General features: G+C 39.0%; 1 protein-coding gene across 1 annotated transcript; it reads right to left on the reverse strand.

Moving 5' to 3' along the window:
* Positions 1-6,650: 6,650 nt before the first annotated feature.
* On the reverse strand, positions 6,651-23,805 carry LOC111570607 (ral guanine nucleotide dissociation stimulator-like 1). Its single transcript, XM_023273462.3, has 17 exons — positions 23,412-23,805; positions 19,954-20,243; positions 19,451-19,495; positions 19,143-19,342; positions 18,871-19,022; positions 18,532-18,774; positions 18,249-18,352; positions 17,763-17,847; positions 15,778-15,849; positions 15,164-15,250; positions 13,875-13,907; positions 13,395-13,516; positions 11,016-11,105; positions 10,623-10,752; positions 9,460-9,771; positions 8,445-8,559; positions 6,651-8,346 (listed from the first exon to the last, which is right to left on the reverse strand). The coding sequence occupies exons 1-17, from the start codon at positions 23,433-23,435 to the stop codon at positions 8,207-8,209; spliced, it is 2,244 nt and encodes a 747-aa protein (XP_023129230.2). The 5' UTR covers positions 23,436-23,805; the 3' UTR covers positions 6,651-8,206.
* Positions 23,806-25,596: the final 1,791 nt, after the last annotated feature.

Below are 25,596 nucleotides of genomic sequence, written 5' to 3' on the forward strand. Positions count from 1 at the left end.
TAATAACAAATTTACCATATTTTTGCATTACAACTGTAAGGACCTTGCTCTGTAACCCTAACCCTACCTCTAGACTTTCTATTCGATCTATACATGTTTTCAAGGCCAGAACGTGTGTGCTCATGTAGCTCTACGAGTTACGCCTCTGACGTATGTACTAGGTCCCCGCCGCTGAGGCCCGGGTTCGACTCCCGCTTGTACACCCCATGCTGTATGAGCTGGCCTACCTCTTATTTCTAACCCCGTTGTCTGGCTGTCTCTCACTACGCCTATACAAACAAAAAGTGAAAGACACTACTACACTTATTTAAATAGTTACATGTTTGTTTACAAAATAACATCTTAAAGACAATAACACTTTCACTAGGAATTAAACACAATTTCCTATAAAAACTTTAAATATACAATTACACATTAAAATCTACTACAAGTTCTTAACATTACAAACTACAAGAGTTTAAACATTTAATATTGAAAATTATATTTTAACTCATCACATCCAATAATACTTTTCACTCAACAATTACACATTAAAAAGACAAAACAGTTGTACATCTAATCTAATATTATAAAATCATGAAGAATGACAAAAGACCAAAACTAAACTTTTAAGATTAATCTAAAAACAGACAAAAAATTGGAAAAACACCCGTGACACTTTTCAATATCTAATTACACAGAAGACACAATAACAAAATCCAAAAATAAAAAAAAAATTTACATATCTTAAAACGTTTTCTATTCTGAAACAAAAACATCTGGTTGTTTCTTCAAACACTTCCTCTTTCAATGTTCTGGGTTGCACTATGAATTGATTTACTAATAACTCTTTTCTCAAAACTGCTTCCCTCATAAAGTCTACTAATAGTTGAAATCATTCATCAAACTAATGTTACCTTCTGATCACCACTAACTATACTTTTCAGTGAATACAATCAAAGTTTCTGGACCATTTCTACATAGCACACAGGTGAACATCTCACCAAAACTCAAATGGATACTCTAAATGTGAAATCAAGACTCATGTTCACAACTTTTAAGGCTTCGATTAAACAGAAATTTCCAACTAACAGAGAAGTACTAAGACACTTTGCACATTTCAGTCCTCAGACTATCTGACATTTCAAACTAACAGACAACTACACATGGACATAGAAGACACGAGTCCTGGGACTATCTGAAGGTTCTAGTTTACAGACAACTACTGTGAAACTTCGAAAATTTCAGCCCTCAGACTGTGTGAAAGCTCATCTCCTCAGGACTCAAGAGGTCTGTACACTTAGAACATCTTGGAATTCAGGGTTCAACCCTCCAGCACAAAGCCTAAAGTCCAACCTCCTCACAAAAACTGTCGAGTCCAAACTCAAGTTAAAAATTAAAGCTGCAAGCAGCATTGGACGGGTCATCCGTCTTTCTCTACAAAACTCCTTTATGTCCCCAAACTGTGGCCATGAAAACCAAAAAAAAAAAAAAAAAAAAAAAGCTTTGCGCTCTTTGCAGGAACCACCCTTCAACTCCAATCCATTGACACTCCACACCACAACCTTTCCACTCCGCTATCATCCTCCGCAAGGTTCCCAGTGGGGATTCGAACCGTGACCCTCCACATGACAGACACACAACCTATGTGTGAGCTATCTTTCACACAAGGTCCTTCGTGGACTTTGTTGTAATGATGGTTGAAAGAGGTTGTCATACAGCCAAAGTATGTATATATTGTAAATAAAGCTGCTGTAACAATGTAAATTTCCCCTGGAGTGGGGAGAAATAAAGAACTTTATCTTATCTTTATCTTATCTTAAAAAGTGTCAAAAGAGCCCTGGGCTGGATTCGAACCAAAAACCTCCTGGCTGAGAGGCAGATAACTTACCACTGCGCTATCCTTCCGACTGGGTGTAACTGTTAGTTTTCGTAAATGATGGTACACAAAACTATTAAGGAGGTGAAGATAATAAAGGTACTAAGGTGGATTTCAACCGGGGACCTTCAACATGCCAGGCAAAAAACTTACCTCTACACCACCTGTCCTACAAGATGCTGCTCTAACTTTGCTTAAATGATGCTAGCAATTAGTACTGGAGCATCCAAAGGACACATAAAAAGTGTGAGTGGGGATTTGAACCATGGACCTTCAACATGTGAGGCACAGAACTTACCTCTGCACCACATTTCCTACAAGGTGTTGTTGTAAATTGGCTTAAATGATGGCATCAATCAGTACTGGAGCAATCAAAGGACAAATAAAAGGTGTGAGTGGAGATTTGAATCATGTGAGGTACAGAACTTACATTGTAGGTTTGTTTCTGAGACTGAATACACCCAATCTCATCTGATCTGCAAAGCTAAGCAGGGTTGGGCCTGGTTAGTATTTGGATGGGAGACTACCTGGGAATACCAGCTGCTGTAAGCTTTTTACTTCTCCTCACAACCTGAACAAGACACTGCTGGTCATTCACTAGAGACAGCTATCAACTAAAACCTCTTGGTTTCTTTATTATACACTCTATGAGGTGGATAAGCTGCAGCTCATGCTGATTTATTGCTGGTTCTGGTTGGAGCCAAAGAACAAAGGCTTCACCTGTTGGAGCAGCTGATGTCCTGCAGCCTCTTCACCACAGAAAGCCTCTGACAGCTTCAATTCTTTACACTCTGACTGCAAGACACCAATCACATAGGAACATATACATGTGTGGAACAAAGAGCTGAGCTGACACTCAACATGTGTTTGACCATTTATTGATAAAGACATTCAAACATGTCTAGAGATAGAACACCAACGCACGGTGTAAGAAAGGTCAGAACAGACTTCACCTGCTCAGGAAACTGAGGTCCTTCGGGGTGCAGGGAGCAATTCTGAGAACCTTTTATGGTTGTGTGGTGGTATCAGCCATCCTGTATGGAGTGGTCTGCTGGAGCAGCAGCATCACGGCTGCAGACAGGAAGAGACTAAAGAAACTGGTTAAGAAAGCAAGCTCTGTCCTGGGCTGGTGTTAGACAGGAGGATGATGACAAAGCTGTTGTCTATCATGGAGGACATCTCCCACCCCCTGCAGGAAACAGGACCATCACCGGCAGCTCCTTCAGGGACAGACTGCTTCACCCACGATGTTTGAAGGAGGTCCTTCCTTCCTGCAGCAGTCAGACTGTGTTCAATCAAGCCTGCTCCCAGTAGTTCAGATCACCCATGAAGTAACTGCAATAAAATGTAAATAAGTCAGTATGTGTAATTTCACAGGGTTTTTTTTTACAAGCATTTCTATTTCTTCTCTAAGGAGAAAGCATCTATTTAAGCAAGCAGCGTTGGACGGGTCCTCGCATCCGAGCGGCCCGACTGGCCCACACATATCCACCAGGAGGCGCTGCAACTGAGAGAGTAAAGTTTCAGGCAGATTGGAGCATGTACAGGCTACTTACACAGCACTTCCTGTTTCATGGCGAGAAATCCAAAATGGCCGCCAAGTGGTGCAAAGATGTGATTAGGGCCGGACTCTGATCATACATGTAAAATTTCAGGCAGATTGGAGCATGTACAGGCTGGTTACACAGCACTTCCTGTTTCATGGCGAGAAATCCAAAATGGCGGCCAAGTGGCACAAAGATGTGATTAGGGCTGGACTCTGATCATACATGTAAAATTTCAGACAAATTGGAGCATGTACAGGCTAGTAAGACAGCACTTCCTGTTTAATGGCGAGGAATCCAAAATGGCCACCAAGTGCCACAAAGATGTGATTAGGGCCGGACTCTGATCATACATGTAAAATTTCAGACAAATTGGAGCATGTACAGGCTAGTTAGACAATACTTCCTGTTTCATGGCGAAGGATCAGTATTATCGCGAGTCGCCATGGCCACGCCCTTTGACTTTTGCAGAGCATTTTGATAACTTTTCATCAGGGATGACTGTTGCATATATTTGCCAAATTTGACGTCTCCCGGACTTACCCCCGATGAGTTATTAGTCAGAAAAAAATATCACAGTTAATTCAAGATGGCCGACTTCCTGTTGGGTTTAGGGCATAGCCATGATTGACTTTTTCGTGTGTCCTGATGGGCTGAATATGCATGCAAAATTTTGTAGCTGTAGATGAAACACCCTGCCAGTTGGCCTAATGACCAAATTTTGAATTTTGCAGGGGGCGCTATAGAGCCATTTTTCCACACACATGCGCAACTCCCATAAAATATCAAATTTTTCGCCAGTCCTGATGAGCATGCCAAGTCTCACACGTTTTGGGGTATGATAAGGCCGCCAAAAATGCAATTCAAAAGACGGGAAAAGAATGAATAATAATAAATAATTCCTTGCATTCCAATAGGGTCTTCGCACCATTCGGTGCTCGGACCCTAATAATTCCTTGCATTCCAACAGGGTCTTCGCACCGTTGGTGCTCGGACCCTAAATATAGTATTTTACTTTATGATGAAAAAAACTTGTTATGGTCTAGGAATTGTATTAAATTTATAGTTTTGCAAATGTACAATCTGGAGTTAATGTCTCCTCTGAAATTTTTACACTTTTCAAAGTCGTCCCACGGGCTGGATTGGACCCTCTCGAGGGTCGGTTTTGGCCCACGGGCCGCATGTTTGACACCCCTGCTCTAAATGGTTACTTTACTCAATGATACTGATTTTTTTTAAAACTCTGGTTGAAGAATTTCTCAGCAGAATTCAGCCAATAAAGTGAAAGAAAGATTACTGACGAACAGAAAATCGACTTTTTGGAATAATTGTGACATATTCCATCAGTTAATTTTTTTGTGGCGTTAGTTTGTTTTGATTTATGGCAAGAAAATGTATTAATTAATTAACAAAAGTCTTTAAAAATAGCATTAAATCCATGTTTATTAATAAAATAGACCCCAAGACATAATATTTGTTCCAAATAATGAGGCTGAAGAAAGCCACTGGATGGTTGAAACACCTAGAAAAAGTTAATGCATGAATCTTGAGTTAATTCGTCCAGTCTGAACTACATATTTTGAATTTTCATGACTGCTTTTATTGATGTATATATCCATTTCAGTGACTAAATTTTATTTATTTTATACTGTATTATTATATTAAAATAAATAATAAAGAGTGCATTTGTTTAAGTATTCTCAGAGCTTTTACAATTAGTGTTGGCTTGCTTTTGGAAGAGAAGTGGGATCTTTAGCTCTTATATTATTCACAAAACCCTGAACATATTTAACAATGAGTCTCCACAGAGAGGATAGGGAGAGAAAAAGAAGTTATGCTTGCTCTATGAATAGTGAACCTTTCTAACTTGTATTTTTTTTTTTAGCTTTGAAAAGGGAACAACTGCAATATGGAAACTCCAGTGGAAATGCCAAACTCACAGAAATGGAAGGAATATGGATGGAAATTGTTGATAAGATACTTTATCACTCCATGTCAAAAAAAACACACTACGCTGAAACTCGTCCTATCTGTTGGAGAAAGTGTGGAGACCAAACCATTTTCATACCCTGTGTAACTGCCCACTTATTAGACAGTATTGGAATGATGTTAACCCTCGTGTCATCCTGTGGGTCAAAATTGACCCATTTTAAAGTTTGAAATGTGGGAAAAAATATATATTTTCACAGTGAAACTTCTGATGTCCATATTTTCAACATTTTTGGGAAATCTTTGAACATTTTTTGGTGGAAAAAAAGAAATGTTAAAAATGTTTCTTAAGAACATTGACAAAAAAAAAAAATTAAACAAACTCCAGCGAAATTCACTGGATTTTGGTTGATTTTTTTTGTGAATGTTCTTAAAGAAAATATTAGAAGTTTTACTGATATATATGGAATCACTTTAGATATGTTTAGGATTTTTTTTGGAAGATTTTTACTCATTTTTTTGAAGATATTTACAAGAATTTTCTTGCCAAATTTGTGGGATTTAAGGGAAACTTTTAAAGAATTGTTGGAATTTTCTTCCTGGAGGTTTTGCAAATTTTTGGAAATTTGTGGAATTTTTTTGCTGATTTTTTGGATTATTTTCAGACAAGGAAACAATATTTTTTGGTGCCCGTAAATGAGGACAACAGGAGGGTTAGTGGAGTACTGCAAGACATTTTTAAATGTGTAATTCCATTTGGAATAAAAACTGTTTATTTTGGTTGATAAGCACGGGACTGGAGAAAAAAGGATAAATATTTATTGAGTGCTTTGTTGGTTGCAAGTAAGAAATCAATAACTAAAAAAATGGCTATTGTGGGACATAACACTGGATATTTCTAAAATGGAAGCGATGACAGAGTTTGCAAATCAAAAACAAAACTGGTTTGTAGCATGTTGGGAAAAATGGCTTGCGTATATAAAAAGTAAAAAGCCCAATTTAATCTTGAGTTTAAAAATTTAAAGATGATGTAATGGTCACTCCCTAATGTTCATAAAAATGTTCACGTTTCTGTTTATTTTAATGCATTTCATTTTATTGGATGGGAAATTGTCTTCCGGAAAAAGAACAATGATAACATTGTGCACGTGCTGGCACATGTGAATTGTACCCATCCCTAAAAATCTGATAAAGCTGAAAAAAAAAGAATTGAAAAAAGAAAAAAGGGAACAACATTAACTTATAATCATAATGTTTCCCTACGTTAAGGTTAATAGCAGAAAGAGAGGGCATATTAGGAAGGCTCAGATGCATTCATATCAAATTGTAGATTAGAAATAGTTTATTCCTTTTTGTTTTACAACTGTGACGTTATTTTCGATAATTACAAAAGTGAACAAACGGCAGTTTTTATACGCCAAGATAAACTATTCATTCAGTTCTCATGTGTCAAACAAGGGGCTACCGCAGTGTCAGGAGAAGTGAGTTGTTCAGACAGTTTCCAGAGATAATGTGGGCAGAACAGGTCAATAAGATGTCTGTTCATTCTCTCAAAGGCCATATGTGCCCTTGAGCAAGGTTCTCCACTCCCAGACCTTCCAAGTAGACCTCTTAGTGATGAAACTAGCGAGTCTACTCCTTGTGTAACTCCTCTTCCGTAGTTTTGACCGTCTGAACATATGATCATTATCGACCATCTCACCAGAATCTTGACATCAGCTGACTGAAATGATTACATCTGCACTGAACCCCTCGTGAGGCTTTCAATCAAGCATTCGAGCAGTTAGTTACATCCGGGCTTCACAAGTCAGAGCCAAATTTGTTTAATACTATTACAAAAGGGAAAAAAAGGAAAAAAAAGAAAATTGTGCTGTTAACATCTTAGATATTCTCAGGATACATCAGGAAATAAAACATCACTAAAATATTTAAAATCACACTAATGGGAGATGTTTCAAAAAAACAGTGCGTTCAGATTTTTAAAATTTTCCTACGGATAAAAAGGTGCTGTCGAAAGTGAATCACAGTGGAGTGAAATAAATACTAAACATTACGAAATCTACACTCTAAAAGCACAACACTAACACTGAAAGTACACTGAAAGTACAGTCCGCATATAGAGCAGCCGTGTGCACATCAACTGCAGTCAATCAAAGTCCCTGCCGCTGCCGCTGCTGCTGTCGCCATGGTTACCCGGCCTCAGGAATGCCATCCTTCCAGTCGGGGCTGCCAGCCGCACACGGCGAGTATCACAGCAACGCAGGAGAAACCAGGCTGAAGCTCCCAGGGTACGCAGCGATCTCTGGTGAGAACGTTCCTGCCCACTCCTCGGATGGCAGCGACACACAAGCACACCGGGCGGTTTCGTCTGTCGGCCTCCCCGTGAGTTCATCACGCCCCGCCGCACGCAGCAGCTGACCTCCATTCCCTTTTTAACACGCGAGTTTATTAAAGGCGCCCAGCTGCGTTGGGAAGCCGCCAGTCGTTTGTCAATGTCCACGGAGAAACAGGTCACTGATGTGGGCACGTGTCGCGTCCTGGGAGGGAGCCGGTTCTCTGTGACTTCCACAGAATTAGTGGCAGTGACTAGTACCAGTCATTATTTACCAGCACACTACTGGGAAAGGAATGACTTTTTTTGTACATCTGAGGCTCGTGTTTTTATGCTCTATTAGTCCCTGTTGAGATAAGTATTCCTCTTCATAAAGTGCTTTTGCAACATTTCAGCAGTTTCCATAAAAACCTCATGTTTTCAGCCCTTGTAGGATCCAATAAAGGATCACAGAAAACAACTGCTAAAAATAAAGTCTCTTTTCCAGAAGCATCTTATGTCCTCGGTTCATCTCGCAGTCAAAGCATTTCTAAATCAGAGGTGTTACTTTGTGAATCGTCCCAGACTAGAAGTAGCCCTCAGCGGTTTCTTCTGGCCTTTGTGGTACTTGCGCAGGACAAAGTCAAAGTTTGCCGTTGTGGACATGGCATAGAAGACGTTCGCTTTGTCTGGTATGAGCAGCTCTGCAAACAGAAAAGTTAGGATGAACTGTCAGAAGCATGCTCCCTTTTATTGGCAATACTTATGCAGTGATTTGCTATGAGAGTTGTCCTGTTCTGACCTCTTTCCTGGGAGATGACCTGAGTCAGGGTGAAGTCCTGCCAGTTCATGTCTTCAAGGTGATGCTTCTCCAACGCCCTCTGAACCACGTGAGCAGTTTTGTCCTGACTGGTCAACTGTGAAACACATAGAAGCCTAACTGCTGTTAAGACACACCTTAATCAAGATGGAACTTCTCGGTTTACCCTTTGGTGTATTTAAAACACAGTGGAGAAAGTATTCTAATCCTTATATTAAAGTGAGGTATTTTATGCAAATATGTATTTTATTCTTTCATACATCTTAAAATGTCTGGAGGAGATTTTTCAATAAAAGTACAAACAAGTATACTGCATTTCCTGAGTATGAACTGACTTTTTTCAGCACACACACAAAAAAATGGACAGCTAGAAGTCCGTGACAAGGTATTCACTGAATTTAACAATGAGTGTCCGGGATGATAACCATATTCTATACCTTTAGAAGTATAAATTCTATGTAGAAAAATTGTTACCAAAACAAAACTACACATATTCAATTAGCAAAATGTTGCAAAAAGTAGAAAAAAATACAAAAATAGAAAACATAGGATGCAGAATTCTCAAAAATCTTGATGAATTAATGATTGATGCCTTTATATTTATCATAATGTACGATAATGTACATATTTTAATACATATTATAGCAGTGTAGTCCATAAGCGTTAATCATATTTCATATGATTGTTTTTACATGTATCTAAAAACTAAAACAGTCAAATAGTGCTGCAAAAATTACAGTATTTCCATAAGATTGCCTTCAGTTGACTGAAGTATTTTGTAGCATAAAATGGAAACAGTCAAATAAAAAACAGAAATTTAAAATTTTGTTGATGAGTAAATGTATTTATATTACACCATGACAGTCTTTACAACGAATGCTCGCTCTTTTACCTTATATACAGCTAATATTTTTATAGTATCCTTCTGTAACTATAAAATACAAAACAAAAAAACTGGGATCAAATGATTTGAATGACTCCTCCAGGAAGAACTCACCAGGATGCTTTTGTACATGTTGCCGTTGTTGTGTCCCAGGTCCACGCTCACCCTGACGATGCAGGAGTCGGCCACCTGGCGGTTATAAACGGGGAGGGAGGTCATGGATACGGAGCGTTTGTGTTGGGAGGCCAGAGGAGGCTTCGGATGTGCACCGCCACAGGACGACGCTCCGGAGCACAGGTCGGGAACGCAGTCGGAGGACGAGCTGGACGAGACGTGGGAGTCTGGAGAGGAATCGGCTGAGGAGCAGGGCGAGGATGAGGAGGAAGAGAAGGCCTCGGACACGTTGGTGAAAGAGCTGTGAAAGGACTGCAGGAGAGAAGAGAAACAGAAACAGGCGTAAGAGCACCGACGAGTGCTACTGGGCATTTTTACAGAAAGAGTCTCCGAAATACTATACATATAACTGAGAAAAATTTAAATTGAAAGTTATTTCTAAAGATATTGCAGTAAAACTGCTGACATGCAATAAATCCACACTATTTCATTATATATAATAATACTGCCAAAAAAAGATTAGAAGAAGAAGGAGTAGAAGGTGGTTGGTATTAAATTTGGACGGTTATTTAGTTGACGTTTTAGTGATATCCAGTCATTTTTTATTAATAAGTGATTGTTTCCATAATAAATAATTATGGAATTTGTAAAGACGTGATCATAATGAATGTATGCAAGATATATCCTATAGAATTCAAAAGTCCCTCAATCATATATTGACCTTTGTAGTGTTTCAGGAGTGATTGGTCTGCAGGCAGCAGCTCAGCTATTCAGCCACTGTGAAGCACTAAGAGCTCTGTAGCACCAAACCTTCAGTTAAGGACCTGCTCAATTGAAATTCCACTTGTGGAGAGCTCACACTAGTTTCGATGACCCTTTAAAAAGGATCTTTTGTGGAGGAAGATTATGTAAGTTTTAAAAGCCATTCAGTGCATTTTACTTCTCATTCGAAACGCTTCGGGTTTTCTTTGACTGCCTCCAATGGGACGATTGTTTGTGTAAATGGTGAATGTTACTCTGAATACAGAGACCCACTTTGATGACGGTACAGCATGACAAAGCTTTTAACAAAGACACTGCTGTTGACAACAAAGGACAGACAGAAAACCACAATAAGAGACAATGGGAGTGCAACATGCACATGAACACACACGGCTGTTTACCTGCAGTCTGATGGAACAGGCTGAGTTTGGAGAGGAGAGATCCTCCATCTCAGATCCACTGGATCCAGAGGAGGAAACGCTGATCTGGTCTGCAGGGACCTTCTTGGATCCATCAGTCACTGAGAGGAGACTGAGGACGGAAATGTAACGTGAGTTTGTGTCAGAGATGCCACAACAAATTCATTTTATTATCAGAATAATGCAGTTTATATAGAATTATGTAATACGATTGAATGGAGTTTCATTTTACTGCATGCAACTTAACATTCTTTTCACGTAGAGGCAAAAAAGTGGCACAACAAATCCTGTTTGTTCCAGCTCTGTGCTGTGTGTACAAAGTGCATGTAATGCGTCTGAATATGCACAGCAGACAATCCAGAGCATGATACTCACGAGGAGAGCTTCTTAGTGAGTGTGCGGTGGCTCCAGGCAGTTGGTGAGCATAAATCCACGGGAGGCTCCAGCTGCCTCGACAGTTCGTAGCTGCAACAAAACACACATAAGTACTGCAATCCTCACTTACAGCCTCGAATGTACAGAGAAAAATGTTGTTCTTGTTACTGATATGTCGGCCTAGAAGCACTACATACAGAGACAGTGTCTGTGATAATGTTTGTTTTTTACATTTTTGTAACTTTTTTCAATAGGTAGGACATTATTTGTTATTTGTTGGCTACCAGGGATCATGGTAGCTGCTCATTTTTCCCTCATTCAGGTTATTTCCAAACATAAATCTTCATTATGGAGACCCTAAGAGTCCAATAATACACTTTCTTGTGTGCTTAGAAATATGCACAACTCTTTAAAAACAAGACAAAACAAGCACATTTTCTCTGGTTGCTCCTACTAGAAATAAAAAAGCTCCTGTAGCAGTCTACAGCAGTGGTGGAAGAGTGATTCAGATCATTTAATTTAAGTAAAAGTACCGGTACAGCAAAGTAAAAATACCCCATTACAAGGTATAGTCCTGCATAAAGAATTCCATGACAGCAAAAGCACATTAGAAGAGAAATTTAGTTAAAATATCAACATAAAATTACTGGTTTGGGCCCTCTGACTGATATATTATTATATATACCGTCATTATATTAATACGAGTGAAGCATTGGTGTGTCAGCAGCATGTTACTGTTGTAGCTGCTGGGGGAGCTAGTTCGAGGAACAGCACATAAGCAACACAATCTACAGCTAGTTGGACAGCTAGATAGATTCCATGAAGCTAAATAAAGCCAGAGGTTTTGTTATTTTTTCTGTGTGCTCGTATGCAGTTGATGTTGGCGTTAGCTCTGGCTAATGGGAGCTAACTGAAGGGTTAAACGGACGCCACTGTTGTAAAAAGTGACTCTATAAAGTCTAACATAATGAAGAATGATGGTATAACTTTTCAATATCAAAAGTTGAGTTTTATTAATTTCTTAAATCCATACACCTTAATTCCCAAATGATTAGTTTACATTAGATTTTACTAAATACGGGGGTCATCAACTTACATCAGAGTTTCGATTTTCGTTGTAAGTTGAAACTCCAACGAAAATGTAAACAAAGCCGTTAGTTGCATCACAATATCAATCAGTTCTTCAGAAAAGTCATGAATACCAATGACTTTCATGCATGTATGAATCATTTTACTAGACGATAACAGAATATTGTAACGGACTGATGTTGTTGATGTTGAGGTTTCATGTTTATTGTTCAGTTCCAGATTTACTTAATGCCAGTGAATGTGCCATATTTAACTAGCTCACCTCTGATTGGCTGAGAGTCAGCAGTAGAGAGAGCTGGGAACGGTGGCTAATTCTGGAGCTAAGTTATGGGGTTTTTCTAGTTATTCTGGCGTTGGCTACGGCCCACAGTAGCCTGTATGAAGGTTCAATAAACCAGCAGAGAACCAGATAAAGTCTCACTCATTCATCACAGAGGGTCACTACAATATGTTGACCTGTTTTTACAACTTGACCCATGTTGGTCCGTGTTTCACCCTGTTCCTAGCGTTTTATTATATCTAATTTCACTTCCATGGAGATGGCTTTCTTTTTCTTCAAAGCACTGCCATCAGAAGAGTCTGACTTACGCTGGGAGCCATAATGAAGGACAAAAACTTAGTGAATGTAGCACAACCCAAGGTGGCGTACAACCAGAGAATGTAAACAAAGCCGTATTATAGCGCCGCATGACGACGTATTCGTCCGCTCCACTCGCCAACTAGTTCCACGTAACCAGTTCTGACACAACGATGAAATGCTGTAGGTCGAGGACGTCATAAACCGAGGACCCCTGTATGTTCTTTTAATTGTACACCTCATCACTGTGTGTTAATTGATTGCTTATACTCCACCTATCCAACCTCTACCATTTAAAACAGGATTAGAGTTTATGAACTACGAATGTGTAATAATTGCCAGGGTTTGGTCATATAACTCACACAAATTACAAATTATTGTCCTATGAATGTCAAACAAACGTTTCCATTATTACTTCCATGTCTCGGCTGACAGCAGGAGCTGATTAACTGCAGCCAGTTTAACTGCACATTTTGATAAATTATGGGGCATATTTCACCTAACAACGTAACCCTGAGAGGAATACTATTAAAGCAGCACACCTTTATTGATCTCCATGGAGACTGTACTCCTCCGTGACAGAAGGAAAGCTTTTACAATGCAGCTTTTAAGATTTCGCAACCACCAGACTTTATCAGCCTGTCGGCATAACTCCCTCTACGTGACACCGTGTGTGTTAAAGGTAGGGGAATAAAAGACTTTCTGGAGCTCACCTCTCCTGATCAGAGAGCAGCCGGTGTCCCTGCATCCAGGCAGCGACTCTGGGGTGGTGGGGGAGGTTGTACTGGGAACAGGACGCCTGCAGCACTCGGATCTGTGACAGAACGTCAAACTCCTGCAGGCAGGGAGATGTGGATGGAGAAACGGGTAAGAATGAGCGTCACACCGCTGCAACATGTCCTGACTCCTGCTGTTTGTGTGGTTGCATAACTATCCTGGAGCAACAAGGTGATACAACACAAGATACAAAGCCACAGTGTTCCCTGAACATGTGTTAATGTCTAAAAAGCACAACACGACTAGGTTCTAGCCTGACATGTCCTGAGGAATGTGTTTACTTTGACGGAACACATGTACTGAACACACCCGACCATGTAGTGCTGACAGATTGGACACTTTGTTTTACACAGCGGTGGAAATAAAAGGCAAATAAAAATGGATGCATAAAAGATGACATAAGAGGAAGCACTTACCCTCCTCCTCTTCTCAAAGTTTATGAGTCCACCCTGTCAAAACAAGAGATTGTTAGAGCAAAAACGCAACAAAATGTCCATTTATGTCTCTAATAAGTGGCTAATAATGCAGAAGCAACTAAATTCATCATCATTTATTTGGGCTTTTTTCACTTAATTTGTCACCCATCTGATTTTGGGGTTGGTTAGATGAAACCAATTAGAGGACCAGACAGAAATCAGTTTGTTGTGGCTGAAAAAGATGCTCCCCAATAATTTTACAAAATTCCAGTCTAGTTCTTCTTGTGGGGGTTTTTTATTTTCAAACATTTGATACTTGTTGATTTATTCAGTGTCCCTTCAGGAGCCAAAAATGAGATCTTGAGAGTAAAAACAACAGACAGAGTGTTGTATTCCCAGCAAGCTTAGGATATTTGTTGCCGACATCTATAATCCATTTCTTCCTATTTAAAATGAGCATTTCAGATATCTAAATGTCATCAATCTGGAAAGGACAAATTAGGTCACATCATGTTGCCCTTCATGTATTTCTCATTATTAATAAACACAATCAAGACTAGTTGTATTTAAAATTTCATTAATTTGAAGTTAAGTTGTGACTAGTCAAAAGTCTAGTTAAAATATCTTTGATTCCTTTCAATTGAAGATATCTACATTGTTTTGTTCAGATATCTTCTATTCACTTCAAACAAATTAGAATCATCTAAATTATGTAGTTATCGCATATTGAAATTCTCCCAAGTCACTATGCGACCACAGATGTCTTCAATAAGTGTTTTCAATGGGTGAAATGACATTGCAGATATTTGTAGTTGTGCAAGAAACAACGGCAAGTGGGAGACAGCTTGTTTTTCAGACATACTAGAACACAAACTGCTTTACCATCAGGTCAGAACAACTTAGTTTTAGTAATTTTCCTTCTGCTGATGCTCTCAAATGCTTTGCTGGATCAATATCCAGTAAGAAGCTTTGTATGTGCAGCATCACACACAACAATCCAGACTAATCAATATTTATCCCAAACTAAGCTAAAGGTATTCCTAACTGTTTAAATGATGTTATAGACATCAGGATTTTATATGTAATTTTAGTTTTTGATAGTCAAATTTTGCTATTAAATGTTCAAATAGTCTGTCATGAGTATCTGTATTTTTCTTTAAAATTACCTCCTTAAAGGCTCTTTCAAATTTTGACAGTTAATGCACTGCTTATGAATGTTAATGGGGGGTTAAAGTAAACTTCTCAATACCAAGTAGTGGAGTAGAATGAGTTTTTACTGCATGCTGTACCTCCACAGTGTCTGGCAGTGCAGTGTCCAGCATGGTGAGGACGGTCAGGTAGGTGCCCAGGTAAGGAATCACTCCACTGGAGGTGCTCTGCAAAACAGACAGCGTGTAAATACATGAGTGTTACAGCGATATCTTCCTGTGCCACTGGATCTAGTTATTTACCTCCTCTCAATCTAGTCATTAGCTTTTTTTACACAAGTGGGACGCGGTTAGCAGCACTGTGGCTTCACATTACAGCCCAGGAGAATGTGCGTATGACTCATAAAAGACCCCGGTCGGGTCTATTATTACTGTCCTATAATCCTGGTGATCTGTGGCCATTTGAAACTCGTTCAGCAATGAGCGGGTCTAAAGATAGGTTTGGGTCTCTGCCATGCCAGAGACACTCCGCCCACACTCAGGGAAATCAGCTCTCTTGTGGCATTCAGACTCATTGAATATGAAAAGCATTTTTGCATGCTTTGAAAAGCAAACTCTGACTCAGATGAAAATTACTCAGAGACAATAACAACACGATGTGCTTTGGTGGTTTGAAGTCGGTGATATACGGCACCGACTTCATGTTGTGTCTTCAAAATGCATCATGTCCTTTCTCCTCCTGATGTACTGCTTACCATCTGTCTGGGGAGTGGACACCTCTTGGATATCTTTGGAGAAACGTTATCCACAGTCGCTTGGCTTCCATCCTGTTAAAGAGTCAGACGGAGTCAAGTCAGTTGAAAGGTTTTAGTCACATACATTAGCCTGTTATTGAAAAAACATCTCAAAGTAACAGGATTTTCTCTTGTGTTTGCTTTAAATAAAGCATGTGTGCAAACTGTGAACTGACTTATTAAGCAAAATAGAACCTCAACCTTTTCTTCCAATTAAACATTAACTTGGATATCCTGGTAATAGTTCTGTTTTCAAAGGAAGGGAGGCCACATCCGCGCCTTTAAGTCTTTGTATTGACTATGTGTCTACAGGGATAGCAAACAGGCTTAGGTACTGTATATGTATGAGAGATTGTGTTTACACAGATAAAAGCTTCCATCATAAAAAGGCAGCGGCTGAATACTGCACTGAAAAGTGAAAAGCGAGGAAATCTTTCCCGGAGAAGAATCTCTATGACTGCTGTTGTAGAGCAGAAAACGCTCATGTAAGCTAACTGGATGTCGTGTGTGCAAAGCGCTGGTGATCTATTGACTCGAGTCCTTTCACTGTAACTAGAAACAAGACGCCTGTGACGCAGTTGCCTGAAGGAGGCCGCACAGAAGAAGAAAAAGGGAACACAATGTGCTCGAGGCCTCTCGTTTCGCATTAACACTCTGTAAACATTAACTCTAAAAGCAATCTTTTTAATAATTAAAAAGGAATTCCACTTCAGAAGATTTAAGCGTGTGGAACAACCTTTGGACTTTTTTCTTAGTCTAAACTTCACATAATGCTGGAATTCAGGGTATTGAAGGCAGAATTTAGGTTTTATTTGTGATTTATTTAGCTTGAACTTTAACTGCAGCGGGTGGACTTGTTTGCAGTGGTAAACATTAACCCTTAGATGCATAATTTGGGTGAAAAATGAGCAATATGCCCTTCCTGTGGAAATTTATAGGAATGCTTCCACCTTGTCAGGTTTGTGTGACTGATAAGTAACTATCAGGATGTCTTCAAACTAAATCTAATGCCATCTGTGGTGGAAAAAAGTTTTCAGACACCCCCAAAGTATTGTGAAATACTGCATTAACCCTCCTGTTGTTCTCATTTACGGGCACCAAAAGTATTGTTTCCTTGTCTGGAAAAAATCCAAAAAGTCAGCAAAAAAAATTCCACAAATTTCTGAAAATTCGCAAAACTTTCAGGAAGAAAATCCCAATAATTCCTGAAAAGTTTCCCTTTAAAGTTTTATTTTTAAAAAATCCCCCAAATTTGACAAGAAAATTCTTGTCAATATTTTCAAAAAATGAGCAAAAATCTTCCAAAAAATCCTAAAAATATCTAAAGTGATTCCATATATATCAGTAGAACTTCTAAAATTTTCTTTAAGAACATTCACATAAAAATCAACCAAAATCCAGCAAAAACTTTTTTCCACCACTGTCCAGCTGAGTACTGTGTATGTAACATAATTCATCTGGGTAAAAAACAGATTTTCAGATTAGAATCAATGCTGGAAACACCCTTAACATGGCAGTTTTTCCACAAATCATATAGTCATAAACATGTCCAGATCTCTCACCAAGCAACTGGTTTCATTTATGGTATTAATGTTTAGCCGTATTTGCAGAGGGCTGGCATGATTTAAAAATGACCACCTTATGTTTGTGATTGAGATTTCACTCTTCTGATGGATTTGAGCTAAATGTGAACAAGTTTTGACGCCATGTAGCAACCTGAGCCTCCTGACTGGAGGCTGGTTTTTCACTGGACTAAGATCACGTAAAACTTCCTCAATCCTTAAAATATACAAGAGGTCCAAAGGTAGTACTAGACTTGTGCAAATAGGGCTTTTGTGGTATTTTGCAGTATATTTAGTGATTATAAAGTCTCTCTCACTTTCTCCTGAAGCTGTCCGTTGTGTAACAGGTATTTATTGACACATGGGTCATTTTTGTTTGCTCACCTCCACCAGAAGCTCTCTGTTAGTCAAAACACAATTCTCATCAGGAAAGGTCTCACAGAGGTTATCAAACGTGGCCATGCTATCCCTGCAATCAAAACACAAACAATGCAGAGTAAACACACAGCTGTTTAATCCAATGCCAGATATTATAATAATTAACTCCCATTAAACACAACAACTGGTGTTAAAATGTCACATATTACTGCTTTATTGCAAAAATCTTACACCATAAAGAGAACAACATGAAGTTAACCTTCACTTATCCTTGAATTTTTGATGACTTCCTGCAATCTTTCTGACATGACACAGAATTTAGGTCAACCAAAAGTGAGACATTTGCTGACTTTGCCTCGTCAGTGTCACTGAATTGCAGTTGATTGGGGTTCAACGCCCTCGTTAAAACATGATTATGTAGAAAAACACATAACTGCAACCATAGAGACAGAAAGTAAAAAGTGGCCTTTAAACTGCTATAATCAACCCTACCTGCTGACGGCAGCCCAAGTCTTCCTCAGCCTGTAAACGGCATTAGACTGAAGGGCCGACAGGATGGCCTTGAGAGAGGAGAAGTTCTTCAGCCGACGACAGTCCTGTAGGAGAAACAACATGCAGTCAGTGGATTTGGATCATTTTAAAATATTGCAGTGTGCATGCTTTGTGTTAATAAATACACCTCGGGAGTCTTATCTTGGGAACGTTGAAACACCTAAACATTGTTCAGAACCTGGATGCAGCCAAATCATTCCACCACACTCCGGTATCAACTGACCTGTGCTACTTTGATCCACTTCTCTATGATCCGAGCCCTTTGTTGTGGTGAGGTGGGGGGAAACCTGGAGGAGGTGGGACTGGCGTCTGCAGGCTGGCAGAGCAGGGACATGATGACCTGGTTGGTGACGGCATTGAACTGCGCAATTGTGGCTCGAATGGTGGGAGACATGTTTTCCTTCTTGTCCCTTTGCGACCACACACAACCCAGACACTGGTACGGGACCACTTTGACAAACAGAGCCTGAAATGTCAAGAAAATCAAACATTTGTCTTTAATCATCCATGTTATATGATACAACAATGGAAAAGAGGATAGTAAATATAACATTTAACATACAGAGTCTATTCGGGTGAGCTCTTCAGCAATGGCTGCAGCAACGAAATCCATTACACCACCTTGATCCAAAGGGCTTTCACATCCTGAATCCTCATCACCGGACCCCTCCTCATCTTGCTCAAGATCTGTCGAACCAGAATTTGATGCCATTTCTGCAGAAGCACAAATGGAAATCATCAGAATTTTTCCTTCTGATTTTGGTCTTATGGTGTTACGATGATATGTGGACAAAGGCCTTCGTGCTCAGGTTGTGTAAAGTGGTGGAGGGTCACCTTCTTTCTGCAAACTCTTGAGCAGCGCCTCAGCTTGCTCGGCCAGCGAACAGAAGTTGGGTTGGCTGCGCATGTTGTCATGCACCGCGGAGCTGATCCTCAGGTGATCCAAGAGCAGCCTGAGCGCCGGGTGGAGGGGAGGGTCCCTGAAGTCCTCGCTGTACTCATCCAACCATATCTGGACAAAGGCCAACAGGGGGCTGGGGAGGCAGTGGAGATGCTTGAAACATTTACAAGACACTTTAAACCGGATATGAAACATGTAGTATTCTATTTCTTCAACAGTTTTATTTCATCCATCCACCTACCTCCTGTAGCATTCACTATTATCCAGATCTGAGGAAACACTGTCTCTGTAAACACCAAAAAAAAGAACAAAATCATTCATAAAATCAAAATTACAAAGTCACAGTGCACAAAGTCATATGCCTCATGCATTTTTTTTCCTATGTCTATTTGTTAATCATTATTTGTCCCTGCTCAGCAGCCGTCCTAAGCCTGACCTCCAATCCCACTAACCACAGTCTAAAAGTTCTCTGTGCATAATTGTTGTTGTTGGAAGCCTCTGGATAATGAGCACCTGCCAGGTACTTATTATTACATCAAAGCTGGCAGGAGATGGTTGCTTTGTCAGGGAAACGGCTAATGAAGGAATCCTTACACAACATGGTGACTCTGCAAAAGTTGTTTTCTGAGAATCAAGAAGAAATTAGATGTTCCATAGATCTTTACATTCTCTTCAGGAAGCCACTATAAAAAAAACAGACAAAAACAGGCATACACTGATTGGTATAAAAGAAAGTGGCCGTACCTCTGGAAGAGCATCTCTATGAGCTTTGTGGTGCTGGTGAAGGTTCTGTACGTGGACAGGAAGATCCTGCTGTAATCCTGCTCCTGACAGCCACAGTCAAAGAGGTGATTCACCAGCAGGTTCAGGCTGGCGGCCTTCAGACGCCGCACCTTGCAGGTTCGGTACTGGACGAACCCAGAGCATGGACTCGTCTCATTGGGTTTGGGGGAGGAAGGGACGGGCTCACGACGTAGGGTGACCCCGTAAACTGCACCATCCTCAACCTCCTCACCCCACTCCTGCACTGGGTTCTGGAAAAAGGAAAGGTCGGAAACAATGTTTGAGGTTTATGCAAGGACACACAGTAAGAGAGTAGCCGTCATGTATGTTGAGACTAGACAGATACGGGGCACATGCACATACGTATCGTAATGTATCTGGTCAAAACATTAGAAATGGAGGTAAAAATAGCAGCAAGCCTTTATGGCCATGTGAACCTGCAGACAAACAGGTGACACAACATCCGACTGATCCTATACGAACCACAACAAATACGTAATACTTACTCATGCTCATCATCATCATTAGTCCAAGTCTACAATGACTGCCTAAACAGGTTGGTGTGCAATAACAATAATTGTTCAGGTTATGTAATTTTCAATTTATCCCCTACAAAACAGGAACCAGAAATTTCAGAGGAATTTTGTAGGTACAGGGAAGTGTTTATAGGCAAATACAGGATTATCAAAAGGTTAGTACATCCGATACTACATGAAAGCAAAACAGCAAAACAAATGTAAAATGTCACAGAGTTCCAAGTTTCCATCCAATGACCAGTGAAAGAATAGGACACTGGAGGTTGTTAGCTCAGCAGCTGGTGTCAGGAATTTATTAAACCCACTGGTTTGTCATTAAATATTCACACAAGAGATCAGACCTTGTTTGATCTCATTGAGAGCCATCAGTCACTTTTATACCGACAGGGTTCAACAGCCCTTGACACAATGTACTCAGGGATTTATCAGATGTGAACACTGAGCATGTTGTTTCAGGCTCTCAGACCATCTGTACTATGAAAACGCAACAGCTGTGTCGTACTTGAGAGGGCTAATAAATTATAAAGACAATACATTAGATACAATTCTCTTTTCCATGAAGGCTGGACATTCATTTGCGATAGGAGGACACTTGTTTAAATCAACAAAAATTAACCCATTTTGTTTTCCTAGTTCATCTTTTCATTACTAGAATGAAATTCAAGTGGATCTCCTCTACCTGTTCACTCAGCGTATCCATTGTCAATGCAAAAGATTCAGTGAATTAGTTGTTACCAACATCAATAGTTGCTCTCTTTATCCACCATGAACCCTCCTGTTGTCTTCATTTACAGGCACCCAAAAATATTGTTTCCTTGTCTGAAAAAAATCCAGAAAAAAAATTCCACAAATTTCTGAAAATTTGCAAAACCTTCAGGAAGAAAATTCCAATAATTCCTTAAAAGTTTCCCATAAAAGTTTTATTTATTTAAAAAAAAAAAAAAAAAAAAATCCCTCAAATTTGGCAAGAAAATTCTGGTAAATATTTTCGAAAAATGAGTAAAAATCTTCCCAAAAAAAAATCCTAAAAATATCTAAAGTGATTACATATATATATATATATATCAGTAAAACTTCTAATATTTTCTTTAAGAAAATCGCTAGATTTTAGTTGATTTTATTGTGAATGTTCTTCAGAAACATTTTTAACATTTGTTTTTTTACACCAAAAATGTTCAAAGATTTCCCAGAAATGTTGAAAATGTGGACATCAGAAGTTTCGCTGTGAAAATACATATTTTTTCCCCACATTTTCAAATTTTAAACCGGGTCAATTTTGATCCGCAGGGCAACACGAGGGTTAAAGGGCTGCTCGAGTCATTTGGCATTGCACCTTTTTATGGTCACAACTGACCCAGTTGAGGCTGAATATCCAGAGTTCTAGGCTGTATAAAGGTATAAAATATACTGGATCTTACATTGCAACTTAATTGCATCCTTGACTACACTTCCTCCTACCTGTTAAATTACCCTGCTCCTCAAACTCCATGACCCAGTTTAAAACCCAGACATTTAAAGACTCCACACACAATCAGATATCAGGTTGATTTCCCTAAACTTCACGAACATTTGTTTTCACATTCTGACTAAACTTTAAGAGTAATCTCCGCGGACTGCCCCTTTAAATGCCAAATGCAGCTCAGAACAACCCCAGTCGTCAGTACCAGCCCTTGCATGACTCCTGTCGAGTCCATTCGGGTGATATGAATGCAACCGGCTCAAAAATCCATACAGCTGCCCTTGAATGAAATCAATAACTTAATTAAGTTCTCCTCGCCAGAGAAAACAACTAATGTTATCAGCTTTTACATCTGAATTGCTCCACACAGCTGCACATTTTCTGAGAGAACCTCTTCACAACAATCATTTCTAATCTGAGCAGTGGGTGTCTCATGCTGTTATGCAAATGATTGTTCAAACCGTGTAAAGCACAACATTTAGCCTTTTTGTTTGCTCATCAGCGTCGCACAAACGCCTATTGTTTTCCATAGAAAGTGCAATCATGTAGTGGCTGCACAAACAGAAAAGTGGTGGGCATTGTGTGCTGCTAAGGCATGGTACTAAGCACCGCTAACAGGGAATGTAAATCAGAATAGGGAAAATGTTTTATCAGTTAACTGGATGATTATACTGTGGATTCAGTAAACAGATTATGGGGCATCATCTGTCCTCAGAGAGTCAAAGAGGTCGATGCAGACGGTCTCCCTCCCTGAGCCTGGTTCTGCTGGAGGTCGAGTCTTAACATTTAAAATAGTCACATCAATATCTCCAATATATATGTAAATCTGCACTGCTGTAATGTTAATATCAACATTTGTGCTGTGAATTTGTATTATAAATAGCATTGGATACGATCTTAACAGCAGTATTTCATTTAATCAGGTAAATATACATAACAAATATAATAGGTGTTAACCCTTTTAGGTAAATTTACACTTTCTCCACAGTGTCTGCTGTATAAGTAGCGATTACTCGACTTGGTTTGACTTAAACACAAGGATGCAGATACTTAGAATCCTACTCTTGATGTGGCTTCTCATGTATTAACATCACATTCGAGTCACACAAACATGCAGAGGCCCGACTAATAAAGACTGGCAGCTCACATATCTCATGGTTAATTTGCACGATTGAAAAGTGAAACTTTAATTACAATGATATGTTGATTTATGTCTCTTTGTTGGGTGACATATTTTCACCCAAATTAGAAAACCACTAGATCTACATACTGTTTGGCACAAATAGTGTTTATTTTCTAGGAAAAAAACTGCATATCTGTGTGATTTAAAGCAATGTGAGGCACCAACTGAGCCTGCAGCTTCAATACAAGCAAGCCTGTCTCCCATAAGTAACTTATTTAATCTCAGTTAATATCAAACTCACCATGGTTAACTCCCATTTTCCCATCTCGTCTGCTGGTTTAAGGAGTGTAGCTTTCCATGTTGACAGGAGTTGCACTGAAAATTAATTTCCCACGATGTGAAGCATCAAGTTTAAGGCTGCATGTTGATTTAATTTAAAAAACTGTTTGATTCTCTGGTCTGGAGCTACATTCACGCGTCTGTATAATAATTAGGAAACTGGTTTCTCCCCGCAGTCTTTGCTACATTTCACGCCCGTATAGCAAAATACAGGTTTGTTCCCATGAGACGATCTGAAGCAGAGCAGAAATAAGAGAGATCTAAAACTGCTCCGACTTGTTTTCTTCCCCCATAACAGAGAAGTGATGTGGATCCACCGAAACCCGCCGCTGGATTCCCTCCGACTCGGTGCACGGAGCGACTGGAGCTCCTTCAGCTTTATAGTGGGAGGTGACTGGAGCGGTACTGGGAGGAGGCGTGTCCGAAGAAAGAAACATACACCAAGAAATAGTCCTGTCAAACAAGTGAACATTCATATCAAATAAATCTTTAAATCAATTATTCTGAAGTTGCGGAGTAAAAAAACAAAAATTCAAAAAATTCATGTCAAAATGATACGGTTCACCAAAAAAATTTACAATTGTATATTTATATAATTTATATATATTTTTATCTCATTTATTTATTTAATTTAGATGTATTTGTTCATTATTTTTTTAAAAGATGATTATTTAATAATTTTCAAAGTAAAATGCCAGCTTTAACTTTGCATTTACCTGCATAGGTAGGTGTGGTAAGATGGAGGTTTTTTGCTTATTCTATGAGAAAATAAGCAAAAAAAAATAAGTGGAAATATATAATAAAAATGACTAATATTGCTATATAAACAAATATTAGTCAAAAATGAATTAATATGCAAATACTTTTTTTAAAGAATAAATTAAGCTTTTAAGCATTAAGCTGACGGCTGCTAGTTGTAGTTGTGAAAAAAACTGCTGATGAAATAAATAAATCGAAGTATATTTTGTAAACTGTCAAACTATGCCTGTTTAAACAGTTTTAGCTGTTCCACGGTCTGCAGGGATCAGCCTAATGTGTGATATCTGCTTGGCTAAATCCTTCTCATTTAATAATGTATGATGATTAAGATTAATAAATAACAACTAAATGAGTTGGTAAAACATGATACATTATGTATTGCATGATACAGTATAATAATAAAGCCCTGTTTAACATCAAGAATTGTTCTGCATACTGAGTAGTTTTAATTTTGTATTGCATTTTGGCTTAGTATTTTTTATAGTGTGCTAATTTAGTCAGGTCACATCAGCACACTGAAATTTCAACACCACTCAGTGTGTAGGTAGATGTGATGATGTCACTAAACTACAAACCCAAAAATACACATTTTAAAGTCAGATTTAAGGTGAGTAGCGGTGACATACTTTCCTCTCTGCTTCAAGCACATGAATGTCAGCACAGTCTTCTAATGTAACTCTGCACATCCATCATTCTGAACAGTGACGCGAAAACATCTGTGCAGGACTTTTAACCTATTGGTGATTGGTCTAAGGGGTTTCTTCATGCAGCAACAAGTTCCTAGTGATTTTCAGGATCTCATGACTGTCCCCTGTAGTGATGTATCACACTGATAAGATGACAGCAGTGCATAAGTGGGATCACGGGGACAGCAGATTTCTATCTCTTACTCGTGATTCCAGTGCTGTGTTGTTGCTCAAAAACAGAAAAATAAACATTTAATTTGTAGATTTCTAAATTACAGTTTTAAAAAAAGCATTAGTTTTCATATTTGGTGTGACTTCTGCAAGACAGAAGCCATAAACAAGATTATATAATTTAAATACCAGCATGCCAATGTCATTTTTAAATACATATTGTTGACGTCAAAGTCTTACATCATCAAGTTCTAACTGTCTTAACAATCTGTGAAATCCAGATAAAAATGGATAGAATCTTAGGTAGTAGAGTTCTTGTCCTTACCTTATTGGTGACTTACAGTCTAAAAAGTAATTCTGCTGACCTTTTTCCACCTTTTAAATTCAAAAATATCAAATTTCCTGATTATGATAAACCTTCTAGTATTATTTTGGAGGGTTGAGCTGATATAATAATGTTGATAAATACAATCACTCAATATTGTGTCTGATTTAAGCTCAAATTTGGCTTGATGACTTCATATTTTAGGG

The sequence above is a fragment of the Amphiprion ocellaris genome, chromosome 19 (assembly GCF_022539595.1).
Source record: "Amphiprion ocellaris isolate individual 3 ecotype Okinawa chromosome 19, ASM2253959v1, whole genome shotgun sequence".
NCBI lineage: Eukaryota > Metazoa > Chordata > Actinopteri > Pomacentridae > Amphiprion > Amphiprion ocellaris.

Bases quoted from the DNA above. Each gene is read 5' to 3' on its own strand.
- LOC111570607 (XM_023273462.3), bottom strand. From the start codon at position 23,435: ATGGGAAAATGGGAGTTAACCATG. The intron at 20,244-23,411 runs GTGAGTTTGATA...TCCTTTTTCCAG, and splicing joins GAAAATGGGAGTTAACCATG to AACCCAGTGCAGGAGTGGGG. The intron at 19,496-19,953 runs GTACGGCCACTT...TGGTGTTTACAG, and splicing joins ATAGAGATGCTCTTCCAGAG to AGACAGTGTTTCCTCAGATC.